The sequence below is a fragment of the Erpetoichthys calabaricus genome, chromosome 5 (genome assembly GCF_900747795.2).
Source record: "Erpetoichthys calabaricus chromosome 5, fErpCal1.3, whole genome shotgun sequence".
Taxonomy (NCBI): Eukaryota; Metazoa; Chordata; class Cladistia; order Polypteriformes; family Polypteridae; genus Erpetoichthys; species Erpetoichthys calabaricus.
This window is the reverse complement of record NC_041398.2, coordinates 32,461,610-32,489,093: the sequence shown is the minus strand read 5'-3', so window position 1 is coordinate 32,489,093 and position 27,484 is coordinate 32,461,610. Positions and strand designations below refer to the sequence as shown.

At 40.0% G+C, this 27,484-nt stretch overlaps 1 protein-coding gene across 2 annotated transcripts; it reads left to right on the top strand.

Annotated features, from left to right (window-relative positions):
- Positions 1-641: 641 nt before the first annotated feature.
- On the top strand, positions 642-27,460 carry LOC114651600 (granzyme B(G,H)-like). Of its 2 annotated transcripts, none has more exons than XM_028801434.2 (5): positions 642-793; positions 5,851-6,010; positions 6,564-6,699; positions 13,859-14,119; positions 26,818-27,460. In XM_028801434.2, the coding sequence occupies exons 1-5, from the start codon at positions 742-744 to the stop codon at positions 26,977-26,979; spliced, it is 771 nt and encodes a 256-aa protein (XP_028657267.2). In that variant the 5' UTR covers positions 642-741; the 3' UTR covers positions 26,980-27,460. The 2 variants fall into 2 exon arrangements, with proteins under 2 accessions (XP_028657267.2, XP_051783576.1); XM_051927616.1 differs by having other exon boundaries at positions 709-808.
- Positions 27,461-27,484: the final 24 nt, after the last annotated feature.

Below are 27,484 nucleotides of genomic sequence, written 5' to 3'. Positions count from 1 at the left end.
CCTGTTTAGAGGCCTCACACCCTGGTGCTATTGTTGTGTGCACTTAAATCACAGTACAGATGGGATATTGAGCACCAATTGGGGTGATGGGACAGCTAATGCCAGTCTATCGCAGGGTTTGCTTCATGCCCACTCACGCTCTCAGTCACACTTGAGGGTACCAAGAGGAAGGGAAAGAATGGGATAGGCAATGACAATGGCACTGTTGATTAAAATAAAAAATGAACATGAACATCCACTTCAGCAGCTCAAACAAGAATAGACTGAGCTAAACCAGTGAGTGTTCAGACTTGACTAAAACGGTGGGACTAGTGAGGTACGTCATTCTAGAATTTTGATAGCCTGACACCTTTGCCTCCTACACTTTTCTAAACTGCCAATGGAATTTTTAGGAGGACCTGTGATCAAATTGTGTACAATGTAGAGTTTAGATATTAATAGATTCTCTATAGTTTGGCTTGTCAAAGCTGTTTATCATTTTAAATATCTGAAGCAGGATGTTATCTGTGCTGTAAACAGGTCGATTAAAATCAAAAACAAATTCACCTCAACCCATGAATAGCACATTGTATTATAGATGAGAACATGTGACTGCCTCATTGTGTGGCTTTACTACTTGCACTTGATGTCAGCGGTCCACCTACGCTGTGGTTTGAGGGTTATTTCACCTTGCTGATCCTCTAAAAATCAGACGTGCTGGTTTGATACTCGAAGTCAGTCTGGGGCTGCTGTGCCGGTGATATGATGAGGATCTACTGGGCAACCATTGCTGTCATCTGCTTGGGACATGCAGGTAAACCTCACTGAGGTACACCGTTTGTTATTCGGCTAAGGAGCTTTCCGCAAAATATAAGAGTGACAAACTGTGATGGCTTGGTATCTTATTTAGACAGGACCCAGCCTTGTGCCCAGCGCTGTCCATGATGAAGTGGAATTATGTTGGTTTGATGATAAATGAAAGGATATTGTTAAATAGGGTGAATTTTATTAAAAAAAAACAAAGTTATTAGTAATATGTTACACCATTAAATGCTCAGAAAATCTAAAATAAATGTTAATGTATGGAGAACATGCAATGAAATATAATAAAGGCTCACAAAAACTGTAGATACCGTGATATCAGATTTATTCGTATTCTTCAAAACAGTAATCTGAATTATTTCTATTACAGAAACCTTTATATTTATGACTGCTTAAAGATTTTTTTTTCCCTATGCTGCAGTGTGCAAGGGTGGTCCGAAGAATTAACAGAGTTTTAAAGAAGACAGGCTCAGTTACTGAAAAACAGGGGGAAAGTAGTAGAGGACAGAATGAAGAAAAAAAAATGTATGGCCATTATAAATAATAATTTGTATCGTCCCTATTACACATTATCTTTAAAGTGTGTCCGTGGATTTTTCTAGAGCTCCGTCATGCCTAAGGAAGTCATAAAAACAATACCCCACTTTGTCTGCTTTCTTTTTCTTGAGGCAGACCTGATGTCATATGTCTCTATGTGAGAATTTTATGCTTGTTAGAGTACTGGGAGGGAAGGGTTTCTTTTTGTAATATATTATGATGTCCTTCTGTCAGGCCTATATTTCCCATTTGGTACCAATAGAGTATTCAGTTTTCTTTTATTTATTTACTTATATTTTACAGCAAATGTGCCTTGTTCACCCGTGGCCTTGCTTACAAAATATTTTCCTGCAAATCTGTTGTGTGGCCAGATTTGATGATTTTTTTTTTTTTTTCATAGTGCCCCATAATGTTTTGCAAGGCCAGTGTGACATCATAGTTCTGTAGCAGCCATATTTAGAACTTTTATGCATGCGTACTATAAGACCACTGCCCTATTTTGCTTGGAGCAGGACCCGATTCAGCTGAGTGGCGCCCCATAAGCATTCCATCCATCCATCCATCCATCATCCAAGCCACTATCTACTAACTACAGGGTCACGGGGGTCTGCTGGAGCCAATCCCAGCCAACACAGGGCGCAAGGCAGGAAACAAACCCCGGGCAGGGCGCCAGCCCACTGCAGACCCCATAAGCATTTTAAAATAAAATTGCAGTATTTTCATTTGAGGGGTACATTAGCATATCCGTCTAATGCTTGATACGGTACAGTACTACTGAAACCACCATGATATGCTGGGTGAATTTGGTTGTGTGAGGGTTCAGAGTGGTGCAGCAGTAGCTGTGTGATAAAAAGGCAAAATAATTGAAATCAGGTGCAAGGACTTGAAAAATGTTAGTCCCCTAAGCCTTTGTCACAATGTGACAACTGTTAATTATGCCTTGCAGTGTGGTAGCCTGAAATAACACAAGGGACGCACCGATCATGCAAATCAGGTACTGACATTCTACCATTTCATGTGCAAGCGACAGATAAAATATAAGAAAAGTGCTTCTTGTGTCCTGATTGTAACTTCAGGCTGTGCATTGGTGACTCTTTCAAAGAATACCTCATGAAGGGCAAGTACTCTCTGTGCATTAGAACATTTATTTATTTATGTATTTATATTGACATTTTGGTCAGGCTGTATTATGTAATAACTAGTCATTTAGCCCATTACAATAACGGGCGCTAGAACAGTAGTGCATAAACATTAGTAGGAACACTCTATATTAAACGGCAAGTGACTTTGAACTCATTCTTTTTGTTGGTCGTATTTTTCTTTCTTTCAGCCTTTCTTTCGTTGATGTTTACTTGCTGAGCTGACCGTTCTTCGTGGGCTGCCACCGTGTATTGTGTGTCTTTAATTTTCTGTGACAGTAATACTGTCTTGTACGGCTCTATTCAATAAGGACGCGCACAAAAAGGCGAGCTTCAAAAGGGCGACCTCAATTGAGTGCAGCGAATAAAGGCGTTCGTAGATAATTTAGTTCAAATGGCTCTGGAATATGTGAAGAGCAACAAAGGTGCAGATCTTTATTTACGCGCGCCTTTATTCGCTGCGCCCAATTGAGGTCGCCCTTTTGAGGCTCGCCTTTTTGTGCGCGCCCTTATTGAAGGATACCGTCTTGTACGTCTGCTGGCTTGTACGTCCGTAATATACCTTTAATTTTCTCTGGCGGTAATGCAGGCGAGCGCATCGGTAATATGCCTTTAATCTCCTCTGACAGTAATACTGGCTTGTATGTGGCTGTAATATGCGTCACTGTATTGTGTACCTTTAATTTCCTCTCGCAGTAATACTGGTTTGTATTTCCGTAAAACGCTTGTAACTTTCTCTGACAGTAATATCATGCATCGCACCGTGCCCCGCGCATGCGCACTTCACCAGAAGACACCCACACACGGACACCTGGACGCACACAGGGATTTTATATATATAGATACTTTTTCTTGTTGAAAAAGAACTCAAAGTTTGTGGCTGGTTTTTCCTGGGGTAGACATAACTCTAAGAAAGCGAACAACACTTTACCTGTACTTCATCACTTCTAGTTTCACATTCAAAGGAATGGCCTTTTGGTTTTTCTTGGGCTTTTCCAGCTTGTTCTTGATCTGCTGTGCAACCCTGATGTTCAGGATAATATGAGAAAACATGTCAGCAATGCACATGAGAAGGCGAGAGAACCACTGCACATGAAAGCAGAACAAGGTCTCCTCGCTGCAGCCAGCGGCTCATTTCTGCCCAGTTCGACAGTCTGCCATGTGGTCAGTGTTTGAACACTGAAATACTGCTCCTGCAATGGCACTTTCACTGGATTGTGCAGTTTCTCGTACACAAAAAAGCATTTCATTTTGGGAAGGGTTCTTTGCAAATTAATTTGGCTCTTTGGGCCTTGAAAAAGTTCCTGATATGTGTACAAAGCAGGAGTCTTTAATGTTTAGCAGGCAGTATACTGACTGATCAAAGAAACCTGAACTTAGCCTGAGTTATTATATGCTGCAAGATGCTTTTTAAAATCAGAATCCCATTTTTTTTCTACAAACTTATCATCAATTCATGATTATTTTTGGAGCCTGTTACAAATCTGTATGAAAGGTTCTTTGTCAATCCTTCATGTGGATGGTTCTTTAAGAAATCAGAGATGTCATCACACTGAAGAACTGCTTTGGCATCTTTATTTTTAAAAGTGAATGTAGGAACATGAGGTCTCAGAATGACTGAGACTGGGACTGCCCATGACCATCGCCCACCCTCGCCCTCTTCCCATGAAGAGTGTCTGAACTCAGCATTTGCTCTGAGAATGCTTGACACTGAGACTGAGACTATGCATATCCAACATTCAGTCCTGCCTCAAACATCCAGCCTAGTTCGGTCTGCGGGGTGCAGCAAGGTACACTTGGAATGTTTGCATAGATAACCAATTTGGTCTTAGTGCCAGTGGTACAAATTTGGAAACCATCCCAAGTTTTCATATACATGTATTTTCCTGAAGCTGGTGAAGGCCTTTTGTTTTCTGGTTAAATATTTCAGTAACAAAATTACCTAACAAAATACATAGCAGTAAAAGTAGACTTTTGAGTTTAAATAATATAGTAAAGTACAAGTACAGTAAAAGTAGGCGGAAAATTGTATATTCAAGTACAGATATTCTAAAAACATACTTAAGTACAATAATATTTCTACTTGGTTATCATATTTGTGAATTTTCCCTTGGGGATTAAAAAAGTATCTATCTATCTATTGTCAGAAACTTGACACAGAGTCATGGAAAGGTTTGGGGCAGCCACCCGTATAATTGATTTCCTGGCTGCAAAGTCGTAAAAGTGAATACAGCACTGATGTGCACAAAACCGAGTCCAGAACAGAGCTGAGGGAATAGGGAAAAGGTGCAGGCTTTTAAAGGGGAAGACAGGAAGTGAGATCATAGGGGTCGGGCTCATGAAGGTCTTCAGCCATTGGTTCGAGCCCGGACGTGACATCACAGGGGCCGGAGCCGGCAAGGTCTCCTTCCATAGGCTCGGTCCCGAAAGTGACGTCAAGAGAGCCAGGTGGAATCTATCTATCTATCTTATAGTGCCTTACAGATCTATCTATCTATCTATCTATCTATCTATCTATCTATCTATCTATCTATCTATCTATCTATCTATCTATCTATCTATCTATCTATCTATCTATCTATCTATCTATCTATCTATCTATCTATCTACAGCAGTTTACATAAATCTTTTTTCTTTGTAGACTGGTCCTCAAGCCCAAGATTTGGTGGTTTTCCTCTCTCTGGAGAGGCATTTTGCTATATTTTGGGACATTTGAAGTATTTTGAATTTTGTAAAGTGTGTTCCCCATTTCTGGAGCCTTGTCAGGCCAAAGCCTGCAAATAGAGTTTTGAGCTAGGCTGCCTGGGGTAAGATCTGTCATTAGGTTGGCCATGAAGGAATCTGGCCTGGTCTTGTAGGCCTGTTTAGAGGCCTCACACTGTTTTGCGATTTTGTGTTCACCTGATTCACAGCACTGATGGGATATGGGGCACCAACATACCATAGTTGTGTACTAAGCTTTAAAATATTTCTAAAAAGATAGGTATAAGATGACGCTCAAAGGCATCTAACAGAATAATAAAAATAGACATCCAGAAAAGTCTGAGCTCAGGGCAGAGTCAAAAAACATGGTTAACTGAAATGTTTTACCTCACTTTCAGATTTTTCAACTCTTAAATTCTTGTGATTATGGCGATTCAAATGGTTTCCTCATGCTTTTGCCTTTTTAGGCTCTCACGGAAGACACATGGAGTAAATTTGTTCTCACTTTAAACCTTAAAAGACTTACAAAATTAAAATAACACTTCAAGGTAGACCACTTGGAGTATTTTTCTTCTTAATATTCTCAGTAAGACAGCAAGCTTCAGATGATCATCCACAGTGGGCAGCATCCACTGTCTTCAACAAAGCTAATACTCTTCTTTCTTGCCAGCGAGTTCAAGAGACTGGATCATCAATGGACGTGAAGCAAAACCAAACAGTCGACCCTACATGGCTGCTTTGTATGGGGGATTAGAAACCACACGTTTTGTTTGTGATGGATTTCTAATCCGTGAAGACTTTGTGTTGACCGCTGCTCACTGCAAGGAAAAGTAAGAGTTATTGAATTTATCATGCTTAACTAACCTCCTGAAAATCCACTTTAAAGGCACAGGGGGGAAGAGCATTGATCCTTAGAAAATGAGCACCGTTGAACTTTATTTTCCTAACCGCCTTTATTATACAGAAGATTAATTTTATTTAAACAATCTGCTGCTAAAACTTTTGGGATCACTACAATGCCTTGCCTTTCTGTTTGTCTTTGCATTTCTTTTTATTTTCCCCACTTCTCTTGCCTTTCTCCTCAGCCAGCCTGGCTGGCCTGTGCAAGGTCTGAGCCCCCCTCACAGAAGTAGCTCTTTACTCCCATTATAGTTCAGGTAGACAGTCAGAAAAGGCCACTGTGGTCGAGTCTTGTGGTTTAATGGAAAGTGTTGCATGGCAGTACGATAAAAAGGGAAAATAAATCACTATTAACTATTTTTAGTCGTCCCATTTCATTAATTTTGTGTGTTGCTGAAATATAGTTGTACAGTATTCTGATCTTCTATTACATGTAGTTTTGAAATACACAGACAAATTATCACTCTGTTTTTTCATTTGAAGGTCAATGATTGTGAAGCTTGGTGTACATCGCTTGTCTAAACCCATGCAGGCCTGGCAAGTGATAAAAGTGAAAGAGACTTTCACTCACCCAAAGTACACCTTGAAACCAATGAGGAATGACATCATGTTACTAAAGGTAAGAGGAAACTGTTCAGTCTGTCCACCTCATTTGGTTAGTAAATGCTTGGTGGGCTATTCACTTGCTGCCTCCTTCTACTGACAATGCAATGTTTCTCCCACCTTCAGTGTTATTCTGAAGCTTCCTCACCGATTCTCTTACTGGAATTTCAAAAAGACAAATGCAAAACTTTACAAACGTAATATTCAGTGTCTGTGTAAATTGTAAATCTTCTCACGTTTATCAAGATTAAGTGTAGAGTATTACTCTAATTTGATTTCAAAACAGCATAAAAATAAACAAAAATGATAAGGGACTCTGGAAAACATGCCACTCTTGAAGAAATCTGGATTCTGCTGTAACACTACATCAGACGTTTTGTGTTTAGCCCTTCAAATTTACTAGGTAATTACTCCAAGAATTCACTGGTAAAATGTTTTTAAGTGAAACACTGTGGATGTTCTGGACTGTGGTCTAATAAACATAAATAATAATGTAAACTAGCCGACGCCCGCCGTAGCATACGGCGGTGTAAGAATTAGAACGGAAAACGGTGAGAAAGAAATTCAGAAATCAAGAAGAAATAAATACTTCCTGAAAGACGCAGTGTGCATGTAGAATTTCCAGCCAAGCAGGATTACATGTGAAAGTGATACATAAATCAGGCTTTCCAAATTTACTGTATGTACTATGGCCATGGCATCCTGATAGTTTTGTTGCATGTATCTTGGACTTCCTGGAAATGTGGACAGTAATATGATCATTTTGCCTACACGTACGTTGTTATTTTCAGCGTTTGCTTGCTGTGCGTCTAATTGTTACACGCGCAGATCTTGTTGATGTAATCTGAGATAGTTGGGACACGTGCCCTCTATTTTAACATATGCATCTACGATGTACTGTTGGAATAGTTTGCCGCTGGAGTGCAAAATACTAAATGTATTCCTCATTGCTAATCTGTACGCGTAAAATTGGCATTGAGTAAGCCTTATTCGCTTGGCGGTTCTTTTATCGGGAACATGTTGTAAATCTTTGTGCCAGCCAATGTCTCCATTAGGGAATAAAAGTGGGTAAACCATAGGATCGCTATTCATATTGAGCGTGGAAATCTATTTCCAGGAGTTACCTATGGGATAGATGCAAATGTCCCTATCGGCAGGCGTTTCACCATCTTCTCCGATGAAAATTGCTGCAACATCAGTGTGACATGTTGGGGCATTGTATCATCGTAAATCCTGCTTAGGGTTTTCCTTGAAAACCATTCGTACAGATGCTGTTGGATTGGACTGAGCGATTTCATGCATGTGTTAGAATGATTTAGAGAAGCGGTTGATGGTTCTGAGCATGGAATCTAACTGGAGAAGTACATTTTCGCTGCATGCAGAGTTTGCTTTATTTTGTAAGCGTACTTCAGTAGCTTGCGCTGTGTCAAAAACATGCAACTGTCCATATCGTGGAGAGGTAGAAGTGTTAGCATATAGTGGAGAGATTTGGTGATGAATTTGCCTGTGTATTTTAAAAAAGTATGGTCCGTGGCCAGGAAGTTGATTTATCTGTGCACCCATGGAAGCAAACGCTAGAGAAGAGTTGTATTCTCGATTGTGTTCACAATTATTTTTAGCTTCTGATGTTTGCTGTGTAAGAAGCTGTTATAAAGACACAGGTGGCTCCCGCAAGGGTGGTAAAGCTACTTTACTGTTGTGGCAGCACCTCAAGTACTTGTTGGATGTATAACGCTCAGCAGGCCAGTATAGTGCATGACATGGAAGAGGACAAATAGGAATCGAGAAATGCTGTGTCGGCTGCGTGTGGGTGGGACCGGTTTTGAAGTGGAATCAGGACGAACCAGAATTGAAATATATATAAGAGATAATATCAGTACCGAGTTAAGCTAATGAAAACATTACTTGACCAGTAGCCAATATCATGAGCACCTTTGATAGGCTGGTCCTGGATTACGTGAGTCCTTCTGTGAAAGACCATTAGGCCCCATTGCATTTTGCCTGTTGGAAAAAGATTGGAGTGGAAGATGCATTTATCTCCCTGCTCCATAAGGCTGGACAAAGCTGGCAGCACTGTGACGATTGTGTTTTTTGATTTCTCCAGTCTCTTCAGAACCATCCAGCCATCCCTGTTAAGGGCTAACCTTAGAGACAGGCCTGTGGCGTTCTGAAAAACATGACTAGCTAACGATCAGACTACAGTTTGTGATGCTGAAAGACTCTGTGAGCAAGAATGGACCACCACAATGAATATTCCAGTCTCCTTTTCTCTTCAGCCTGTATACTTTAACACTATAATACCTTATACTTGTACACTATAAATATAACACCAGGTTAGGTCACACACAGACATTCTGAGGTGATTCTTCACTGACAACAGAGATGAGACAGAGTATGGAGACTTTGAGAATTGTCTGCAACTCAATTTCAGATTAACCAGGAAATTGGGTATTGACTTTCATCACACCAAAGATCCTGTATGCTCCATCACTATTCATGAATGAATGTAGAGGTAGTGCATTGCCATACTTGGGGGGTCCACATCAGTGACAGGCTGGACTGTTCTTGTAACACAGAGGAACTATAAGAAAGGGCAGATCAGACTCTTTATTTCTTTGGAAATGTGGGTATTTGACCTCCTGTACATGTTCTAGAATTCTGTGATGGCCATTGCAAATTTCTACTCTGTAGTGTTGTGGGAGTGTAATATCACTTCAAGAGAGGTCCATCAGATCGACAAGGTAATTAAAGAGTCAGGCCCAGTTATGGGATGAACTCTTAGTAGTAGAGGAGGAGAGAATGAAGACAAAGCTGAGTGCCATTATGAACAGTGCTGCACATCCGCTTTAAGACAGACTAACTAACATTGAGGAGGACTTTCAGCCAACAAATTATTCAGCAGAAGTATGTGAAGAAATTATATGGGGTCTCCTTTATACCAACGCCTCTATAGTGCCTCACTGAGGCTGCTCTTTTTATCTTTAGCCAAGTCAGATGTTTTCTTACATTTTAGTAATTTTTATGTGTACTTGTTTATTAAAATATTTGTTTATTTATTTATTGAGATTCTGTACAAAGCCAAATTTTTCCCTTGGGACAAATAAACTTACATCTAATCTAATATAATGGGTAGAATGCTTTTAGCGATAAATTGTAGATAAACCACGATTAAGCATTTTCATTGCTTTGACAATTCCACTCTCCTTGTTGTCACACCTTTTTACTTCCATGTAAATGGAAGATTGACGATGAGTACAAGAATTCATATCGAGTTAAATTCACATTCTGATTCTGTGAAGTTCAAAACATCAAGAAAAGTGGATTTTAGCATGGCAAAAATGTATTTTCACAACTTAAAATTACAGTTCTCATCAAAAAATTATAAATTATTTTTTGCGTTCTGCAGTCTTCCTGGATGACTACATCCAAGCTGCATCATGTTTGCCTTGTTACAGGCTCTGGGCCTATTGTTTTTGATCTATTTTGGTTAAGAACTTCTCCCACTGCCCTTCAAAAACCATTTGACCTATAGTATGTTCAATGATAACTGCCATAGAAATTGTTTAATTTAACCGAGAACTTTGCAGTCTGCTCCATTTTGTCTTGGGATCTATTGATTTGAAAATTTTTACAAATTGTTTTTGAGGTACATTATTTATTTAAATTGTTGCCATTAGGTGACATTGCATACCCCCCTATCCCCACACACACAGTTACATTCTATAAATGTTTTTCTCAAAATCCAAACAATTTTTACTCCTCCTCTACTCTTCCCAGGTGAACTTTGTCCACTTCCTTCCGACTTTGACTCCCTGTTCTGTGTGGACCACTCCCTTTTAACCTAACCTAACCTAGGAGTTTTTCCTGTATCTAATTGTCACACTTCCAGGTCCAGTAGAATCGCCACAAGACAGGGTACTCGCCTCCCATTGATGCCACCCGTGGAACCAAACAGTACAACCCTATGGTACTACAACTACCATGCTGACCTTTGATTATTCAGACAGGGACAGGAATGCTGTCCCTTGTGTATAAGGAAGTAGTATGAGCACAGGAGGCTTTTCACTCACCTTCACCTTCCAGTCAGGAAAGGGAATGATAACTATCCTGACCGGGATGCCCTCACAGGGTAAGAAACTGCCAAACATCTGAGACCATCCATTTTTTTGACCTCCCATTCATGTAAGAGAACAATGGGATGCCCATCTATCTACGACATTGCCCTCTTCCAAGTTAAACAATTAAGGTCATCACAGCAAGTCTTGCACGGTTGTCTGAGAGTGCAGCATCTGACTCAGGTTTACAAATATCAGCTGATCTGTTTGGGGAAAAAAAAACAGAGCCATTATAAGCATACACTTCCCTGTGTCTCCCTCCTGACCTATATAATTAGAGCTGTCATCTACCCAGCTTTGGGTGCAGTCATGGGCAACCTCTTGGTTTGTACCATTGTTGGAACTAGTACTATTCTGCTTCTGTTACATCTACAAGGAGCCCATTCACTCTGTATTCCCTTATGCTTTACTGCACAGGATTAGCTTACCTATACAGCCTAATCACCTTTTGGCAGCACTTCTATTCCCATCCTTAACAAGCAGACAGTTACAGTATCAAACAGTACTTATGTGCACGGAACTCTTGACCACATTCAAGGTATGTAAAGTGTGCAAATCAGCTGGTTTAGAATTTTCACTTCACACCTGGTGGTTGCATAGTTCCTTTACTTAGGCTGTTCAGTCCACCTGTCTGTCAGATTAGATTCCCTTCCACATACTGTATATCATAAGAGGGTTAGGGTTTTTCTGCTGTTACTACTGGAACTTGCCAGCATGTGTGTATCCTCAGTCATGACACAAAGGGCATTCTGCAAGGCTGAGTCTAGGTGGCTTTTGATGTACTGGTCCCTGGAAGGCAGATGGCAAGAAAATCCTGCCGACTACACCAATTTCAGAAAATCACTCAGTCTTTCATTCGGGGTACAAACAGATATTTTTATTAAAAAAAAAAAAAAAAAAAAACTCCCCCAGGTGGAGCCTTCCCTGCAGCATGGACGTGCCCCGAGTTCCAGCAGGGACTCATGGACTATGTAGTTTTTATGCACAGCCCTGCTGGATGCCTTGGGGACCACCAGGAGTCGCTGTAGGGAAGCTCGTGGACTCTTACATGCCCCATAACCCGGAAGTACGTCATAATCCCAGGACAGGAAGAAACGGCGTGCTTCCGGGTTGAAGAAAAGGACTGTTTACCCTGACCCGGGAGGAATAAGGACTTATGGGTTGTGGAACAGGAACCGCTTCCGGGTCAGGGGGTATAAAGAACCATGGGAAAGCCCAGTACGCTGAGCTGAGCTGGGTGGAAGGGTGGCAACGCGTCTGGGAGTGGAGGATTGGTTATTGTTTATGAGTATTGTGGAGAGAAGGGTGCTTGGTGCACATTATTGTCTGAATAAAAGTAATATTTGGACTTTTATATGGTGTCTGACGTCTGATCAGAGGGTTCAAGGGGTCACGGAGACCTCAATCTATCACAACACACAAACAGAAATTATCAAGCGCAGATACAGTAGCTGACAGCTTGTTTGCATTACCAGATCCTATTCTGGATGAAGAAGAGAAAGAAATGACTACACATAAACACACTCAAACACACACACCACAGGAGATCTGTAAACACTGCCATGGACAGAGGCATTATGCCACCTCTTACCAGTCTGTCACTTTATGCATCTTGTTTACTACATTTGACCCAAAGAGTTTCTAGTTTGAAATTTAAAAAAATTTTTTTGGCTGTTTACTTCTTTCAGTTTCCTGTTTATTTCAAGCGACATTTATTAATATTGTGACACCTGTAGGGGGTGTGCCAGCCACCCAACCCGACACAGACAGACGCAGGAGGCACACTTGTAAAAGCACACGTGATTTTATTTTATTTTTCTCTCTTGTGGGTAACACCTTCCCTGTTCCTACAAGTTGAACACAGTCCAAAACAGCACACACAAACACAATACACTTTTTCTATTCTTTTTTCTCTTTCTCCTCCACTCTTCTAGGTAAACTTCGTCTCCCTCCTCCCGACTCTGGCTCCCCGAGTACTGTCTGCTGGCTACTTTTATACGTTACTCAGAAGTGTTCCAGGTGCTTGTTGACCTACTTCTGGCAGCACTTCCAGGTGAGGTGAAAGAACTGCCCACATGGGCTCAGGAGCAGCTGTAGCACCCCCTGGCGGCGCCCCCAGATCCCAACAGGGCTGTATGCAACTCCAACTCCCATGAAGCCCTGCGGGAGTCCGAGGCACCACTTCAACCCAGGGGGGCTGCCATCTAGTGTTTTGGAGGAGGTAATGCTCTGACCATGCTTGCTCCCCCGGTCGTTCTGGCGTGGTGGTGTCCCAGCCGTCCACGACAATATACATAACAAATATTGTAGACGTTCACGTATTTAATTGTACATTACAATCGTTTATTTTGTATTTTCAAATCTCGCACTGAGCTATTTGTGATATCACTAAAGTACAATTTACATGATAGTACCGGACCATTCCATATCGATTTCTTCATATCCTCATTACAATTTTCTGTTTTCTTTATTTATGACATTCTTAGTTGAAGTTTTCATTTCACATAATTTTGTACTGAATACAAGTTGTATTTGATTATCATCATGTGATGTTTGTCCTACAATACAATTCTGGTGCAGCCATTGCTATGATGCAGTGGCCAGTTGCTAGGGGTCGGCTACAGGAAGTCACACCTGGTAAAGTCATAGATGCAGTGGTATTTAAACTGGCATCGCACCAAAGGTAACTATTTAAGATGATGTAAAAATGTTTGCATTAGTTGGGAGTGAATTAAAATGTTTTCAGAATAAAGACTTATGCATGTTTTGCTGACTTTGATTTTTGTTTTGGCCTGGCTTAGCTGTTTGTGAATTTTCTGTCTCCTGATTTTGACCATAGTACTCCATAAAACCCCAACTCCTGTCCCATTTGCCTCTGCTTCAGTCTCCCAGTTTGCAACATTGCTGAACAAAAAAATCAAGCCAGAAAAAAAAAAAAAAAAAAAAAAAAGAAGTACAAACAGGTACTAATACATGCATGAACTGGAAAGCAATTTAAAGCTGATGAAGGGTCTAAGCTAAGCTGCTCACTGGTGTGTCTCTGGTTTTCTTCTCCATCAGCTCGCCAGTCCTGCCAAGCTGAATCGAAATGTGAGTCTACTTCCACTCAGTGAGCGCAAGGACAAAGATGAACGAACTGGAATGTCCTGCTTCATTGCAGGATGGGGTACAAATGAAACGGGTGGGTCACCAAGTGACGTCCTGATGGAGGCAGACATCAGCATTACTGACCAGAAGGAATGCATTGAGATATGGAGCAAAGACTTAGTGACGGCAAATATGATCTGTGCTAGGGGTGCTCGTAAACAAGGGATCTGCCAAGTAAGTGCCAGCATTTCTTCACTCTCTATACAGAATCATCACATGCATACCCTATTGCTTTTTCAGGTTTACCTAAGACAAGACATGCATGTCCCCACTCATACTTTGATACAGTGCATCCAGAAAGTATTCACAGCGCATCACTTTTTCCACATTTTGTTATGTTACAGCGTTATTCCAAAATGGATTGAATTCATTTTTTTCCTCAGAATTCTGCACACAACACCCCATAATGACAATGTGAAAAAAGTTTACTTGAGGTTTTTGCAAATGTATTAAAAATAAAAAAACTGAGAAATTCCATGTACATAAGTATTCACAGCCTTTGCTCAATACTTTGTCGATGCACCTTTGGCAGCAATTCCAGCCTCAAGTCTTTTGGAATATGATGCCACAAGCTTGGCACACCTATCCTTGGCCAGTTTCACCCATTCCTCTTTGCAGCACCTCTCAAGCTCCATCAGGTTGAATGGGAAGTGACGGTGCACAGCCATTTTAAGATCTCTCCAGAGATGTTCAATTGGATTCAAGTCTGGTCTCTTGCTGGGCCACTCAAGGACATTCACAGAGTTGTCCTGAAGCCACTCCTTTGATATCTTGGCTTAGTGGCTAGGATCGTTGTCCTGCTGAAAGATCAATCGTCGCCCCACTCTGAGGTCAAGAGCGCTCTGGAGCAGGTTTTCATCCAGGATGTCTCTGTACATTGCTGCAGTATCTTTCCCTTTATCCTGACTAGTCTCCCAGTTCCTGCCGCTGAAAAACATCCCCACAGCATGATGCTGCCACCACCATGCTTCACTGTAGGGATGGTGCCAGGTTTCCTCCAAACGTGACGCCTGGCATTCACACCAAAGAGTTCAATCTTTCTCTCATCAGACCAGAGAATTTTCTTTCTCATGGTCTGAGAGTACTTCAGGTGCCTTTTGGCAAACTCCAGGCAGGCTGCTATGTGCCTTTTACTAAGGAGTGGCTTCCGTCTGGCCACTCTACCATACAGGCCTGATTGGTGGATTGCTGCAGAGATAGTTGTCCTTCTGGAAGGTTCTCCTCTCTCCACAGAGGACCTCTGGAGCTCTGACAGAGTGACCATTGGGTTCTTGGTCACCTCTGTGACTAAGGCCCTTCTCCCCCGATCGCTCAGTTTAAATGGCCGGCCAGCTCTAGGAAGAGTCCTGGTGGTTTCGAACTTCTTCCACTTACGGATGATGGAGGCCACTGTGCTCATTGGGACCTTCAAAGCAGCAGAAATTTTTCTGTAACCTTCCCCAGATTTGTGCCTCGAGACAATCCTCTCTTGGAGGTCTACAGACAATTCCTTTGACTTCATGCTTGGTTTGTGCTCTGACATGAACTGTCAACTGTGGGACCTTATATAGACAGGTGTGTGCCTTTCCAAATCATGTCCAATCAACTGAATTTACCACAGGTGGACTCCAATTAAGCTGCAGAAACATCTCAAGGATGATCAGGGGAAACAGGATGCACCTGAGCTCAATTTTGAGCTTCAAGGCAAAAGCTGTGAATACTTATGTACATGTGCTTTCTCAATTTTTTTATTTTTAATAAATTTGCAAAAATCTCAAGTAAACTTTTTTCACGTTGTCATTATGGGGTGTTGTGTGTAGAATTCTGAGGAAAAAAAATGAATTTAATCCATTTTGGAATAAGGCTGTAACATAACAAAATGTGGAAAAAGTGATGTGCTGTGAATACTTTCCGGAAGCACTGTATGTTTAAACACCTGGACCTAGGTGATCCTTGGCCTTTAGCCTTGTACCAAAGAGTTAAGGGTGCTGACAAGAAATAAGAACATGTGTGCACCAAGATCTTTCATCACATGAAAACACATTGAATCTGTGATGTGTGGTACTGCATTTATCTTAAAGCGCACCTTACTTCTGAGAAAGTGCCTTTTAATAAAAATAAAAAAATAATTATTATAAGTTTTAAAGGAATCCTCCGTGTATTTTGTAATGATAGCCAAAAAAAATTTTTCTCATGTTTTCATGGAGAATGGAGATAAAGTTTCTGATAGAACAGGACCCAATGGACAACAATAAACAGTACCAAAGCATTCATGAAAAAAAATCTCACGTTTTTCGTATTCCATAATCCATGTCAAGTCATCCAGTTGTATGCTCACACCATGCACAACATGTATTTTTTGCTAAATATTCCTAATATATACTTCTGGAAAATGAATGCAGTCCACAAACTGGAAGCCCCTTCACATGGGATAGCTCCATTGAATTGAACTCTCACCTCATTCATTGGTTAAGAATCCTGTCTATAATTTAAAAATGAGATCCCATTTGAAAGGGCTTCCTATTTGAGCATTTTCTGCAGTTTTGTTTTATATCTTAGCCAAAAGTTCATTCCTTTCATGAACTGATGTGTGGATTATGCAATACCAGCTAACGCGAGATGTTTTTCATGGACATTTTTATATTGTTTGCTCTTCTGCAGCATTGGTCACTATTGGATCCTGCTCTATCAGAAATTCATATGTTCTTTCTCCATGAAAATATGAGATTAAATATTTCTAGAAAGTACATGGGGTCAGTATCATTTAAAAATACATATAATTTTTGGGCTAAGTATTCCTTTATATAGGTATTTACAAATGGTGGTGAGTTCCTGCCCCAGCTCCCAATTTACAGTTAATTCCTGCCTTGGACCCAAATGATGAGCTCTTAGCCAACACAATTGAGGGAGACAAAAATTAATCGATATTCTGATAATCGATATATAAATATATTATACACTAACTGTGTAAGTCCATGCTGTAAAAAGCCAGTGGCTCCTAGAAACTATTGAAATCGTCAGAAAACAAATTGAGAAAATTGAAATGCAGAGTCAGCGGTTTCGTTTTGCTGACGTGTTCGCCCCCCTTGTCTATCAGCGGCTATGGAAGTTTCTCTCTTGTTTGTCTTTCCTTGGTGGTTTCACTTTTGTTTTATATATATATATATGGCGGCATGGTGGCGCAGTGGGTAGCACTGCTGCCTCGCAGTTGGGAGATCTGGGGACCTGGGTTCGATTCCCGGGTCCTCCCTGCGTGGAGTTTGCATGTTCTCCCCGTGTCTGCATGGGTTTCCTCCGGGGGCTCCGGTTTCCTCCTACAGTCCAAAGACATGCAGGTTAGGTGGATTGGCGATTCTAAATTGGCCCTAGTGTGTGCTTGGTGTGTGGGTGTGTTTGTGTGTGTCCTGTGGTGGGTTGGCACCCTGCCCAGGATTGTTTCCTGCCTTGTGCCCTGTGTTGGCTGGGATTGGCTCCAGCAGACCCCCGTGACCCTGTTCGGATTCAGCGGGTTGGAAAATGGATGGATGGATGGATATATATATATATATATCTGGCACTGCCTACTCAACCCGACATAGACAAGCGTGCGACACAAGTTCAAGGCACACATGATTTATTTTGTTTCTTTTTACCTCGTGGGAAACGCCTTCCCCCATTTCCCACAAGTCTATCACAATCCAAAGAACAGCACAGCACAAACACAATACTCTTCCTTCTCTTTCTTTTCTTCTCCACTCCTCTGGGCAAGCTTCGTCTTCCTCCTTCCAACTCTGGCTCCCTGAGTAGAGGTTGCTGGCTCCTTTTATTCTGCACCTAGAAGTGCTCCAGGTGTTTGATGACCTAGTTTCCGGCAGCACTTTCGAACTGCCCAAAAGGGCTCAGCAGTTCCTGCTGCAGCACCCCCTGGCACACTACGGTATACTATATATATATAGATTAGTGAATCTTCAAAACTGTATGTCATATAGTATACATCTATACAGTAATCCCTCCTCCATCGTGGGGGTTGCATTCCAGAACCCCCCCCCTGCGAAAGGTGAAAATCCGCGAAGTAGAAACCATATGTTTATATGGTTATTTTTATATTGTCGTGCTTGGGTCACAGATTTGCACAGAAACACGGGAAGTTGTAGAGAGACAGGAACGTTATTCAAACACTGCAAACAAACATTTGTCTCTTTTTCAAAAGTTTAAACTGTGCTCCATGACAAGACAGAGATGACAGTTCCGTCTCACAATCAAAAGAATGCAAACATATCTTCCTCTTCAAAGGAGCAAACAAATCAATAGGGCTGTTTGGCTTTTAAGTATGCGAAGCACCGCGGCACAAAGCTGTTGAAGGTGGCAGCTCACACCCCCTCCGTCAGGAGCAGACAAAGAGAGACAGAGACAGAAAAAAACAAACAATCAAAAATCAATACGTGCCGTGCGTGTTTTTAAGTATGCGAAGCACCCTGCAGCATGTTGTTTCATGAAGCAGCTGCACAGAAGGGAGCAACGTGAAGATAATCTTTCAGCATTTTTAGATGAGCGTCCGTATCGTCTAGGTGTGCGAACAGCCCCCCTGCTCACACCCCCTACGTCAGGATCAGAGAATGTCAGTGCAAGAGAAAGAGAAAATTAAGTTGGGTAACTTCTCAGCCATCTGCCAATAGCGTCCCTTGTATGAAATCAACTGGGCAAACCAACTGAGGAAGCATGTACCAGAAATTAAAAGACCCATTGTCCGCAGAAATCCGCGAACCAGCAAAAAATCTGCGATATATATTTAAACATGCTTACATATAAAATCCGAGATAGAGTGAAACTGCGAAAGGCGAAGCGCGATATAGCGAGGGATTACTGTATATCTTTTTTTTTGTCTTCATTAGGAGAACATAACAATGATACTCTCTGTCAGTACAACCAATTTAATGCACATATGTCAAACAAAACACCTTACATGCATTCACTCCAGTAAGAACAGTAGTAGTTGAGTTGTGTGTTAGTAGTTGACAAATAAAGCTTGTGTAATAGCACACACTTAAAAATTAAAGTCGATTCCTTTCACATATTAAGTTAGATGCTGCCGATTCTTCTCCAAGTAGATACTGTACCATTAATATTTGATAGACAACAATTTCCAATAGTTTTAGCATTTTCTATAACTATAAATAAATCTCAGGCCAGCAATCTGACTGTGTCTGAATATTCCTGTGGACCAACAGCGAGCAAAGCAAGCTATCTAGGGGGTTTGGGCTACCATAGGCAGACAGGGGACCCCAAGAGTATTAAATAAAGTATATGAAATAATACAACAAAATAATATTATCAAAGCTATTTAATACAGTTCAGGGTTACGGGGGAGATGGAGTCTATCCTGGCAACAGTCCAGGTTAAAGAAATATTAAAGTAAAAATTCTGGCTATTGTGGAAAATTGGGGGCACTCTTGAGTCATTCCACTACCCAACTATTGCCATTAAAACAAAAAAAGCAAAAGGATGAATAAATATGAGATGGGTCTTTTGTATCAGGAGAACAAAATGTACAAATGAACAAAGCCTCTCTCTGTCTAACATTACAAGATTTTGTGTTGTACCTGTCAACGTAGGGTGGATGCTTCGCTTTCCTATTTCGTAGTACATTAAGTAGGGTCTTCTCCTGTCCTCATCGTCCAGTTGCTCTCTTCTTCCAGCAAATTGAGTCTTTGTGAGAATTGCTATTAATCACTTCCAGGCATGTCTCAGAAATAACATTCAGAAATGACCATGAAATCTAATGACGCCTTCCTTAAAGAACACCCTCTTGGGCAGCTCAAGGTGCCCATGGCTCTGTGGGCCCCACTACTCTTCGAAAGGGATATTCAACCACTAGGTCAAATTGGCAATGTATGCAAACCTTACAAAGCCACTCTGTTTCTACCTATCTGACTTACCTTTGATGAGTGTGCTCCATTCCTCCATTACGGTACAACCACAAGAGCACCTTTTCCTAAGGTTCCTGCATAATTATACCACCATTTCTATGGCCAGACGAGTTGTCAAAACCGGTATACAATCTTGCATGACATCTTATTTCACAGTTCCTGTCCTAAGCAGTCTAATCTCAGTTTAAATGGACAGACTCTTCCAACCAATTGGATTAGGCAGGTTCAAAATTGGATTCAAGTTTTTCTGTCTCTAACTCAGATTAATCATTAAACCGACTGGTGTCCCAATATTCTATCCACTCTTTACTCATGCCTTATAACTTTTTCTATTTACCAGTAGAGTCTTTATTTCATACTAAATAAGATACCTGCTAGACATCTACTTTTATTTTTTATCTAGTAGCATGAGCTCCTTTCCTCTAAACTAACTATATACTTATACAAATTTTCTTCTGTGATATAATTTACTGTTAAATTCTGCTCCATACTTCTAAAATTTTTATTTTTATACTGTATTGAGGATTTGTTCTGTTCTGTGCATTGTATTGTATTGCATTGACCCCCTTCTTTTTGACACCCACTGCACTCCCAACCTACCTGGAAAGGGGTCTCTCTTTGAACTGCCTTTCCCAAGGTTTCTCCCATTTTTCCCTACATGGTTTTTTGGGAGTTTTTCCCCGACTTCTTAGAGAGTCAAGGCTGGGGGGCTGTCAAGAGGCAGGGCCTGTTAAAGCCCATTGCGGCACTTCTTGTGTGATTTTGGGCTATACAAAAATAAATTGTATTGTATTGTATTATACTTAACTTATACTTAGTAACATCTCTGTATCCATTACAATCCCAAATTATCTAGACTTGTTAAGAGCGAGAGTACTTTTCTTTCTCCTTAATTCATATCTGAGACCCTTTACATTCCAGCTCACGAAGTTCACTATTTGGTCTTAGAAATATTTCTTCTTCTTCATCAACTTCTTCATCTTCATCATCATCATCATCATCTAGTATTTAGTATATAGTAATAATAATAATTTTATTTATAGGTGCCTGTCGAGGCACACAAGAACACCTTATAGAACACATTAATAGCAATCGAATATAAAATTTAAAATATTAAAGTACAATAAAACTGGAATAAATACAAAATGAAAATAAAATTTAAAATGATCAACTAAAATTTATATCAAATAGCATAAGCCAGATTAAAAAGATATGTTTTAAGGCGAGATGTAAAGGTAGGAAGAGAGTCGATATTACAAATGTCTTGTCGGAAAGAGTTTCAGAAGCGGAGGGCAACTTGACTGAAAGCTCTAAACCCCATGGTAGTCAAGCAAGTAGGAGGTATAATAAGATTAATAGAGGAAGAAGATCTAAGAATTCAAGAAGGAATTGAGGTCAGGAAGATAAGAAGGAGCAAGATTATGGAGGATCTTGTAAATAATAAGCAGAATCTTAAAATTAATGTGACATTTAACATGGAGAGAGTGAAGATCCTTCCTGCAGGACAGGAATAATATGTTCTATGTAAGGGGCTCTAGTAATAAGATGAGCTGTAGCTTTCTGAATCAATTAAAGTTTGTGAAGAAGTTTGTGAGGAAGACCAGAGAGGATAGAATTACAATAATCAATACAAGATGTAACAAGAGCATGAACAAGAATAGCAATGCTGGTAGCTGAAAGACATGGGCATAAACAGCTGATGTTACGTACATGGAAATATGCCAACCAAGTAATATTATTAATATGTGCCCAACTTTTAAGATGCTGTCAAAAATTACACCTAAGCTCTTAACCTGGTATGAGGAAGAGATTAGAGAATTATCAATGGTCAACAACATATTAGCACATTTGTCCAAAACAGATTTAGTTCCTACCAGAAGAACCTCTTGTTTTATCACTATTTAAGAAAATTAGCACACAGACGTGATTTAAATTCCTGCAGACACTCAGAGAGGGAAGAGGGTGGAAAAGTGGAATCAGGCTTAGTAGATCGATAGAGCTGGGTAGCATAAGCATAAGTGAAAATGAATATCAAATTTCAAAAAGATATGACAAAGAGGCAGGAGTTAAATAATACTCATTAATAGAAGAGGACCCAAAATAGAGCCCTGGGGAACATCACTAACAAGTGGGCAAACTTGTGATCTGAAATTTCTTAGTTGTACAAACTGTGTACGATCCAAGAGATAAGATTTAAACCAGGCATATGGAGTGCCATTCGATTTTAATCTCTCTCTAGGAGAATATCATGAGAGATTGTATTGGCGGGAGAGCTCAGATCAAGAATTGCAAGTATGGTTAACAGCCCAGAGACAGCTGCCATCAGCAGGCCTTTGGTGATTTTGACCAGGGTTGTCTTTGTTCAAACAAATGATTGTCAATAAGGTAAGACTTAACCTGCACAGCAACAGTTTTTTCAAGAGTTTTTGAAAGAAAGGGTAAATTTTAAAATTGGACAATAATTATTTAGGTTGTTGGGATCCGCAGCAGATTTCTTGAGAACAGGAGCTATCACAGCCATTTTAAGAGATAAAGGAACAAGAGCAGACATAAGGGAAGAATGTGTGATGTTAGTTATTAGAGTGGAAAGAGAAGATAAACAGAATTTAACGAAGTAAGTAGGAACTGCATCCAGCTGACAGGTAGAGGGCTTGGATTTTCTAAAAAATCCTAGATATTTCCACCACAGCTGGGAGTTTAAAACTAGTAAGAAAAGAAGAAGGAGAGGATGCACAAACCAGTGTGTTTCTTTGTGCCGGTCCCAAGCACAGATAAATGGGGAGGGTTACGTCAGGAAGGACATCCGATGTAAAATTTTGGCAAATCAATATGCGGACAACAATACAAATTTCCATACCGGATCGGTCGAGCCCTGGGTTAACAACGACTGCCACCAGTATTGTTAGCCAATAGGGTGCTGGCGGAAATTGGGCTACTGTTGGCCGAAGAAGGTTTTGGAAAAAGATGATCCGCTGTGGCAACCCCTAACGGGAGCAGCTGGAAGAAGAAGAAGAAGAAGAAGAAGAAGAAGAAGAAGAAGAAGAAAAGGAGGATCATAAAATGTTCCATTTACAAAGTTTCCATGACAAGTCAACTGCTTGTGGATATTTCCAATTTCCGTAATAAACATGTCATAAAAGATTTACATTGATCAGTGCAGTAAAACTGAGCTGGAAGATTGTCTGGAGGCTATAGGATGTTATTTACAGTTTTAAATAAAGCCCTAGTATTCCCTTCACCAGGTTAGTGTTGTATAATATGTAGTTTTTGCTTCAGACAAAGTATCCTTATAGTCACTCATGTGTTCATCATACATATCTTTATGGACAGCAAAGCCCGTCTTTTTATAAAGGCAATCCAAACGTCGGCCTTTAGCTTTAAGCTGGAGTTTTGGAGTAAACCAGGGGGCAGAGTGGGTGAAAGAGACAGTCCAGGTTTTCAGAGCAGCAAAATTATCTGAAAGGACATAATCCATCATTATATTGGGAAACTAGTTCACCAGAGGTAAATAAATTGTCACTACTGGGCAGACTGTTAACTCCATTGGAGAAGGCAATTAAATCAATATTCTTAGTATTGTGAAATGAGATAGATTTGATTTAGATTACATTAAGTCGACATTAAGACACCAGTTTGTGACTGGATAGTGACAGGTCAAATGCTGTAAAGTTATAAGGAGTAACACCAGAGCAACAAATAAAATCCAGAATATGGCCTTTAGAGTTTGTAGGAAAGTCTGCAAATTGCTTTAGACCAATATTATAGAGGCATGATATAAAATCCCTCATAAGGTTATTAGTAACAGTGTCCATATGTGTATTAAAATCACCCAGCAAAATAACATTGGAAGACATAGAACAAAGGGAATTCATAAACTCAAGACAATTCATTTAAAAAGTCCTAATTCACCTTAGGTGGTTGATAAATAGTGGTAAGTATAGCGGGACTGGGTCCATTGATTTGCACGGCAATGGATTCAAATGAGACATACTGAGGCATAGTTTTAGAGGATACTTTCAACTTCATGCTGTAGAATATTACGAGACCTCCACCACGACTAGAGGCACAGGGTTGGCAAATGTAAATGAACCCTGGGGGAAGAGCTTGATTAAGCTGCAAAAAATCACTGGGTTGCTGCCAGGTCTCAGTTAAACGAAGAAAATCAAACTTACAATCATTTAACAGATAGAGTATATAGAATATAGGCCTCCTACTTGTGAGTGAATGGACATTGAACAGCCTAAAGGCAATTTTCCCAGGTGATGCCATAGCCAACCTCTCTAGGTTAGCTTCTACACTATGGTCTACAGTCCTTCCACATCTCCATGAATTTTGTGGAAAAGTAGACCAAAAAGACTGTATTGACTTATGGTCATAATAGATGAAGTTCCATCAAGACCTGCAGTGAAAGTATTTCCAACGAGAAAAAGTAGTAATATTTTAGATTTTTACAGGAGACTCGCTTATTAAGCCAAGAACAGTTTTGTTTGCAAATAGAGTGGTATGACCAAATTTTTCACTCTACCTACACAAAGAAAACTAGGGTTGTGGGAATCTTAATACACAGAACTATTCCATTTGTAGTGCCAGATGCAATATCTGATTCTGAAGGGTGATATGTCATGGTGATGGGCAATTTATCTAATGCTAAAATGATTTTGATTGATGTATATGTACCAAACGCGGATAACAGAGCTTTCTTCCAAAATGTTCTTGCATTTATCCCTAACATGAACACTCACAAAATTATATTGGCTGGAAACTTTAATTGTGTTTTAAATCCAGTCCTGGATAGATCCTCAGATACAACGGTGATAACATCTAATACTGCAAAGATAATTACACAGTTTGTAATGGATCATAACTTATCTTACCCATGGAGGTTTTTAAATCCTAACCTAAGAGCATATGCTTTCTCTTCTCCTGTACATCATTGTTATTCAAGAATTGATTATTTCCTCATAGACAATAATTTTTTGCTTACTGTCAAATCTTGTAAGTATGATGTTATTGTTATGTCTAATCATGCCCATCTGGTCATGGAGTTTAAATTACTGCGTCCTACACACTTATCTCATAGCTGGCTTCTTAACCCCCTTGTCATTAGCTGTTAAGAACTGTACAGAATCCATATCCAAGCAAATTGACTGGCAAATCCTTAAATTGGCATCCTCAGAGGTCTCAGAAGGTATACTCTGGGGAAACTCTGAAGGCACTTTAAAGAGGACAGATAATTTCATATCTTTCTCACAAAAATAAATTGGAAACTAAGAAGGCTAAGAAAGCAAAATTAGTAGAATAGATCTAGATCCAGGTCTCCAAGTGAGACACACTATAGGAAAAGACAGGCTTTGGAATCACAATTTAACTTCTTTACTTCTAAAGAAACAGAACAGTTTATCTTGAAATCATGACCTCATTATTATAAACATGGAGGGAAGGCCAATAAGATCTTAGCCCAACAAATCCACAAGCAGGAAGTCCATAATGCAATAACAGCAATTAGTAACAAACCCAAATTATCAGAGTTTTCAACTTAAAGCTGTACATTGCCTATACCTTACCTTACCATTTAGTTGCAGATTCCATTTGTCATTGTTGTCCCTTAAATGTTCTTTTCACATTTCCTCATATGCACTGTATTAGGGTTGTCCTCCAGGCTTTACCTTTTTTTCTGCCATCTCTGACAGCCTGCCTTCCACTCTCTCTATTACTACAGTATCCCCTTTCTACCACATTCCTTCACCTAAACCTCTCCACTCCTACCTTCACTTTATCCAGCCTAATTACTGTTAAATTAATTCACATCCTTTCACTGGAAATCTCCTGATTCTCTTTAGATAGATAGATAGATAGATAGATAGATAGATAGATAGATAGATAGATAGATAGATAGATAGATAGATAGATAGATAGATAGATAGATAGATAGATAGATAGATAGATAGATAGATAGATAGATAGATAGATAGATACTTTATTAATCCCAGGGGGAAATTCACATACTCCAGCAGCAAAAAAATAGAAAAATAAAAGTAGAAAAGTACACGTTGCTTTCCTGTTAAGCTTTGTTTAATGTAAAATGCCTTTCCTGTCTGCAAATTATCCTCAGCAAAACCAAGACACTGGTTTATCTCTTGCTGCACAAGAAAGCCTCTATGCTTGGAAACTATTCATGGAGTAGAGCTGGTGCACTGCTACCTGCACTTGGAGGTCCATTTCAATGACAGGCTGGACTGATCTCATAACACAAAGGAAAGAGCAGAACAGACTCTTTATTTTTGAGAAAAGGCGTTGCTTTAATGTGGGTATTGACATCCTTTTATATGTTCTACAACTCTGTGATGGCCAGTAGTGTTTGCAGGACAGGTAACATCACTTCAGGAGACTCACATCAGATCAACAAGGTGCTTAACAAGGTGGTTACTTATGGAATGCACTCTGGTCCGCCTGGAGATCGTAGCAAAGGATAGAATGAAAACAAAACTGATAGTCATTATTAGCAATGCTGCACATCCTCTCTTTGATATATAGACACTGAGGACTTCAGTCAGCAAAGCATTCAGCAAACGTGTGTCAAGAAACACAACTGGAGCTCCTTTATAACAACAGCAATACGTCTTTAAATTGCCTGTCCGAGACTGCTTTTTTATCCTTGCCCAAGTCAGACAGTCTTTTTTTTTTCTTTCATTTCTTTGTATAAATTTTGGTGTGGACTTGAGAAGGGGTTTATTGTGTGTCATAATATAATAAGATTTATTTATTCATTGAGGTTTTGTAAAAAACAAATTTCCTTCAGTGGACAAAAATGCTCTATCTATCTATCTATCTATCTATCTATCTATCTATCTATCTATCTATCTATCTATCTATCTATCTATCTATCTATCTATCTATCTATCTATCTATCTATCTATCTATCTATCTATCTATCTATCTATCTATGGCACTCATATAAATATTAATTTATTTTTTACTTCTTTTCAGGGAGATTCTGGTGGTCCAATGGTGTGCAAAAAGAAATCTATTGGCATTGCCTCTTTTACTGGTCCAAACTGCAATAATCCATGCTACCCTAATGTCTACACGAGGGTGTCTTCATATCTGGTCTGGATAAAGCAAATGTTGAAGAATCATCCCCTTCAGTAATGCACTTTCATCTTTTAATTAAAGCTTCTGTTCCTCAGTTTTGAAAATCATTCTTTTAAGTTCTGCTGCCTCACAGCTCCTGAGTCCTGGCTTCAAATCCCAGTCAGGTCACTCTTTGTGTAGGATTTGCATGCTCTCCTTGTGTCTGCATGAGTTCTTCTCTGGGTTCTCCAGATTTCTTTCCTTATCCCCAGTACATGACTTTACAGACAAGCAGGTTAGATGAAATGGTGACTCTAAACTGGTCTGGTGCCTTGTGACAAACTCACATCGCATACAGGGTTGTATTTTTGTCTAGCACCCAGTACCACCAGCAAATGGTCAGCACCCTACAATCTTGATCTGGCTGGATAGATGACAGACCAGCTCCTTTGCAAAAGACCTGTCCACTGATGAACCTTTTCTGATTTTGAAAAGACTGTGCATTACTGTTGTCTCAAAAAAAAGTTGTATAAAATTAAAGAATGCAAGGTTTACTGGTGTATGTCTTTTTTCTTTCATTATA

Bases quoted from the DNA above. Each gene is read 5' to 3' on its own strand.
- LOC114651600 (XM_028801434.2), top strand. From the start codon at position 742: ATGATGAGGATCTACTGGGCAACCATTGCTGTCATCTGCTTGGGACAT. The intron at 6,700-13,858 runs GTAAGAGGAAAC...CTTCTCCATCAG, and splicing joins ATGACATCATGTTACTAAAG to CTCGCCAGTCCTGCCAAGCT. The intron at 14,120-26,817 runs GTAAGTGCCAGC...ACTTCTTTTCAG, and splicing joins GTAAACAAGGGATCTGCCAA to GGAGATTCTGGTGGTCCAAT.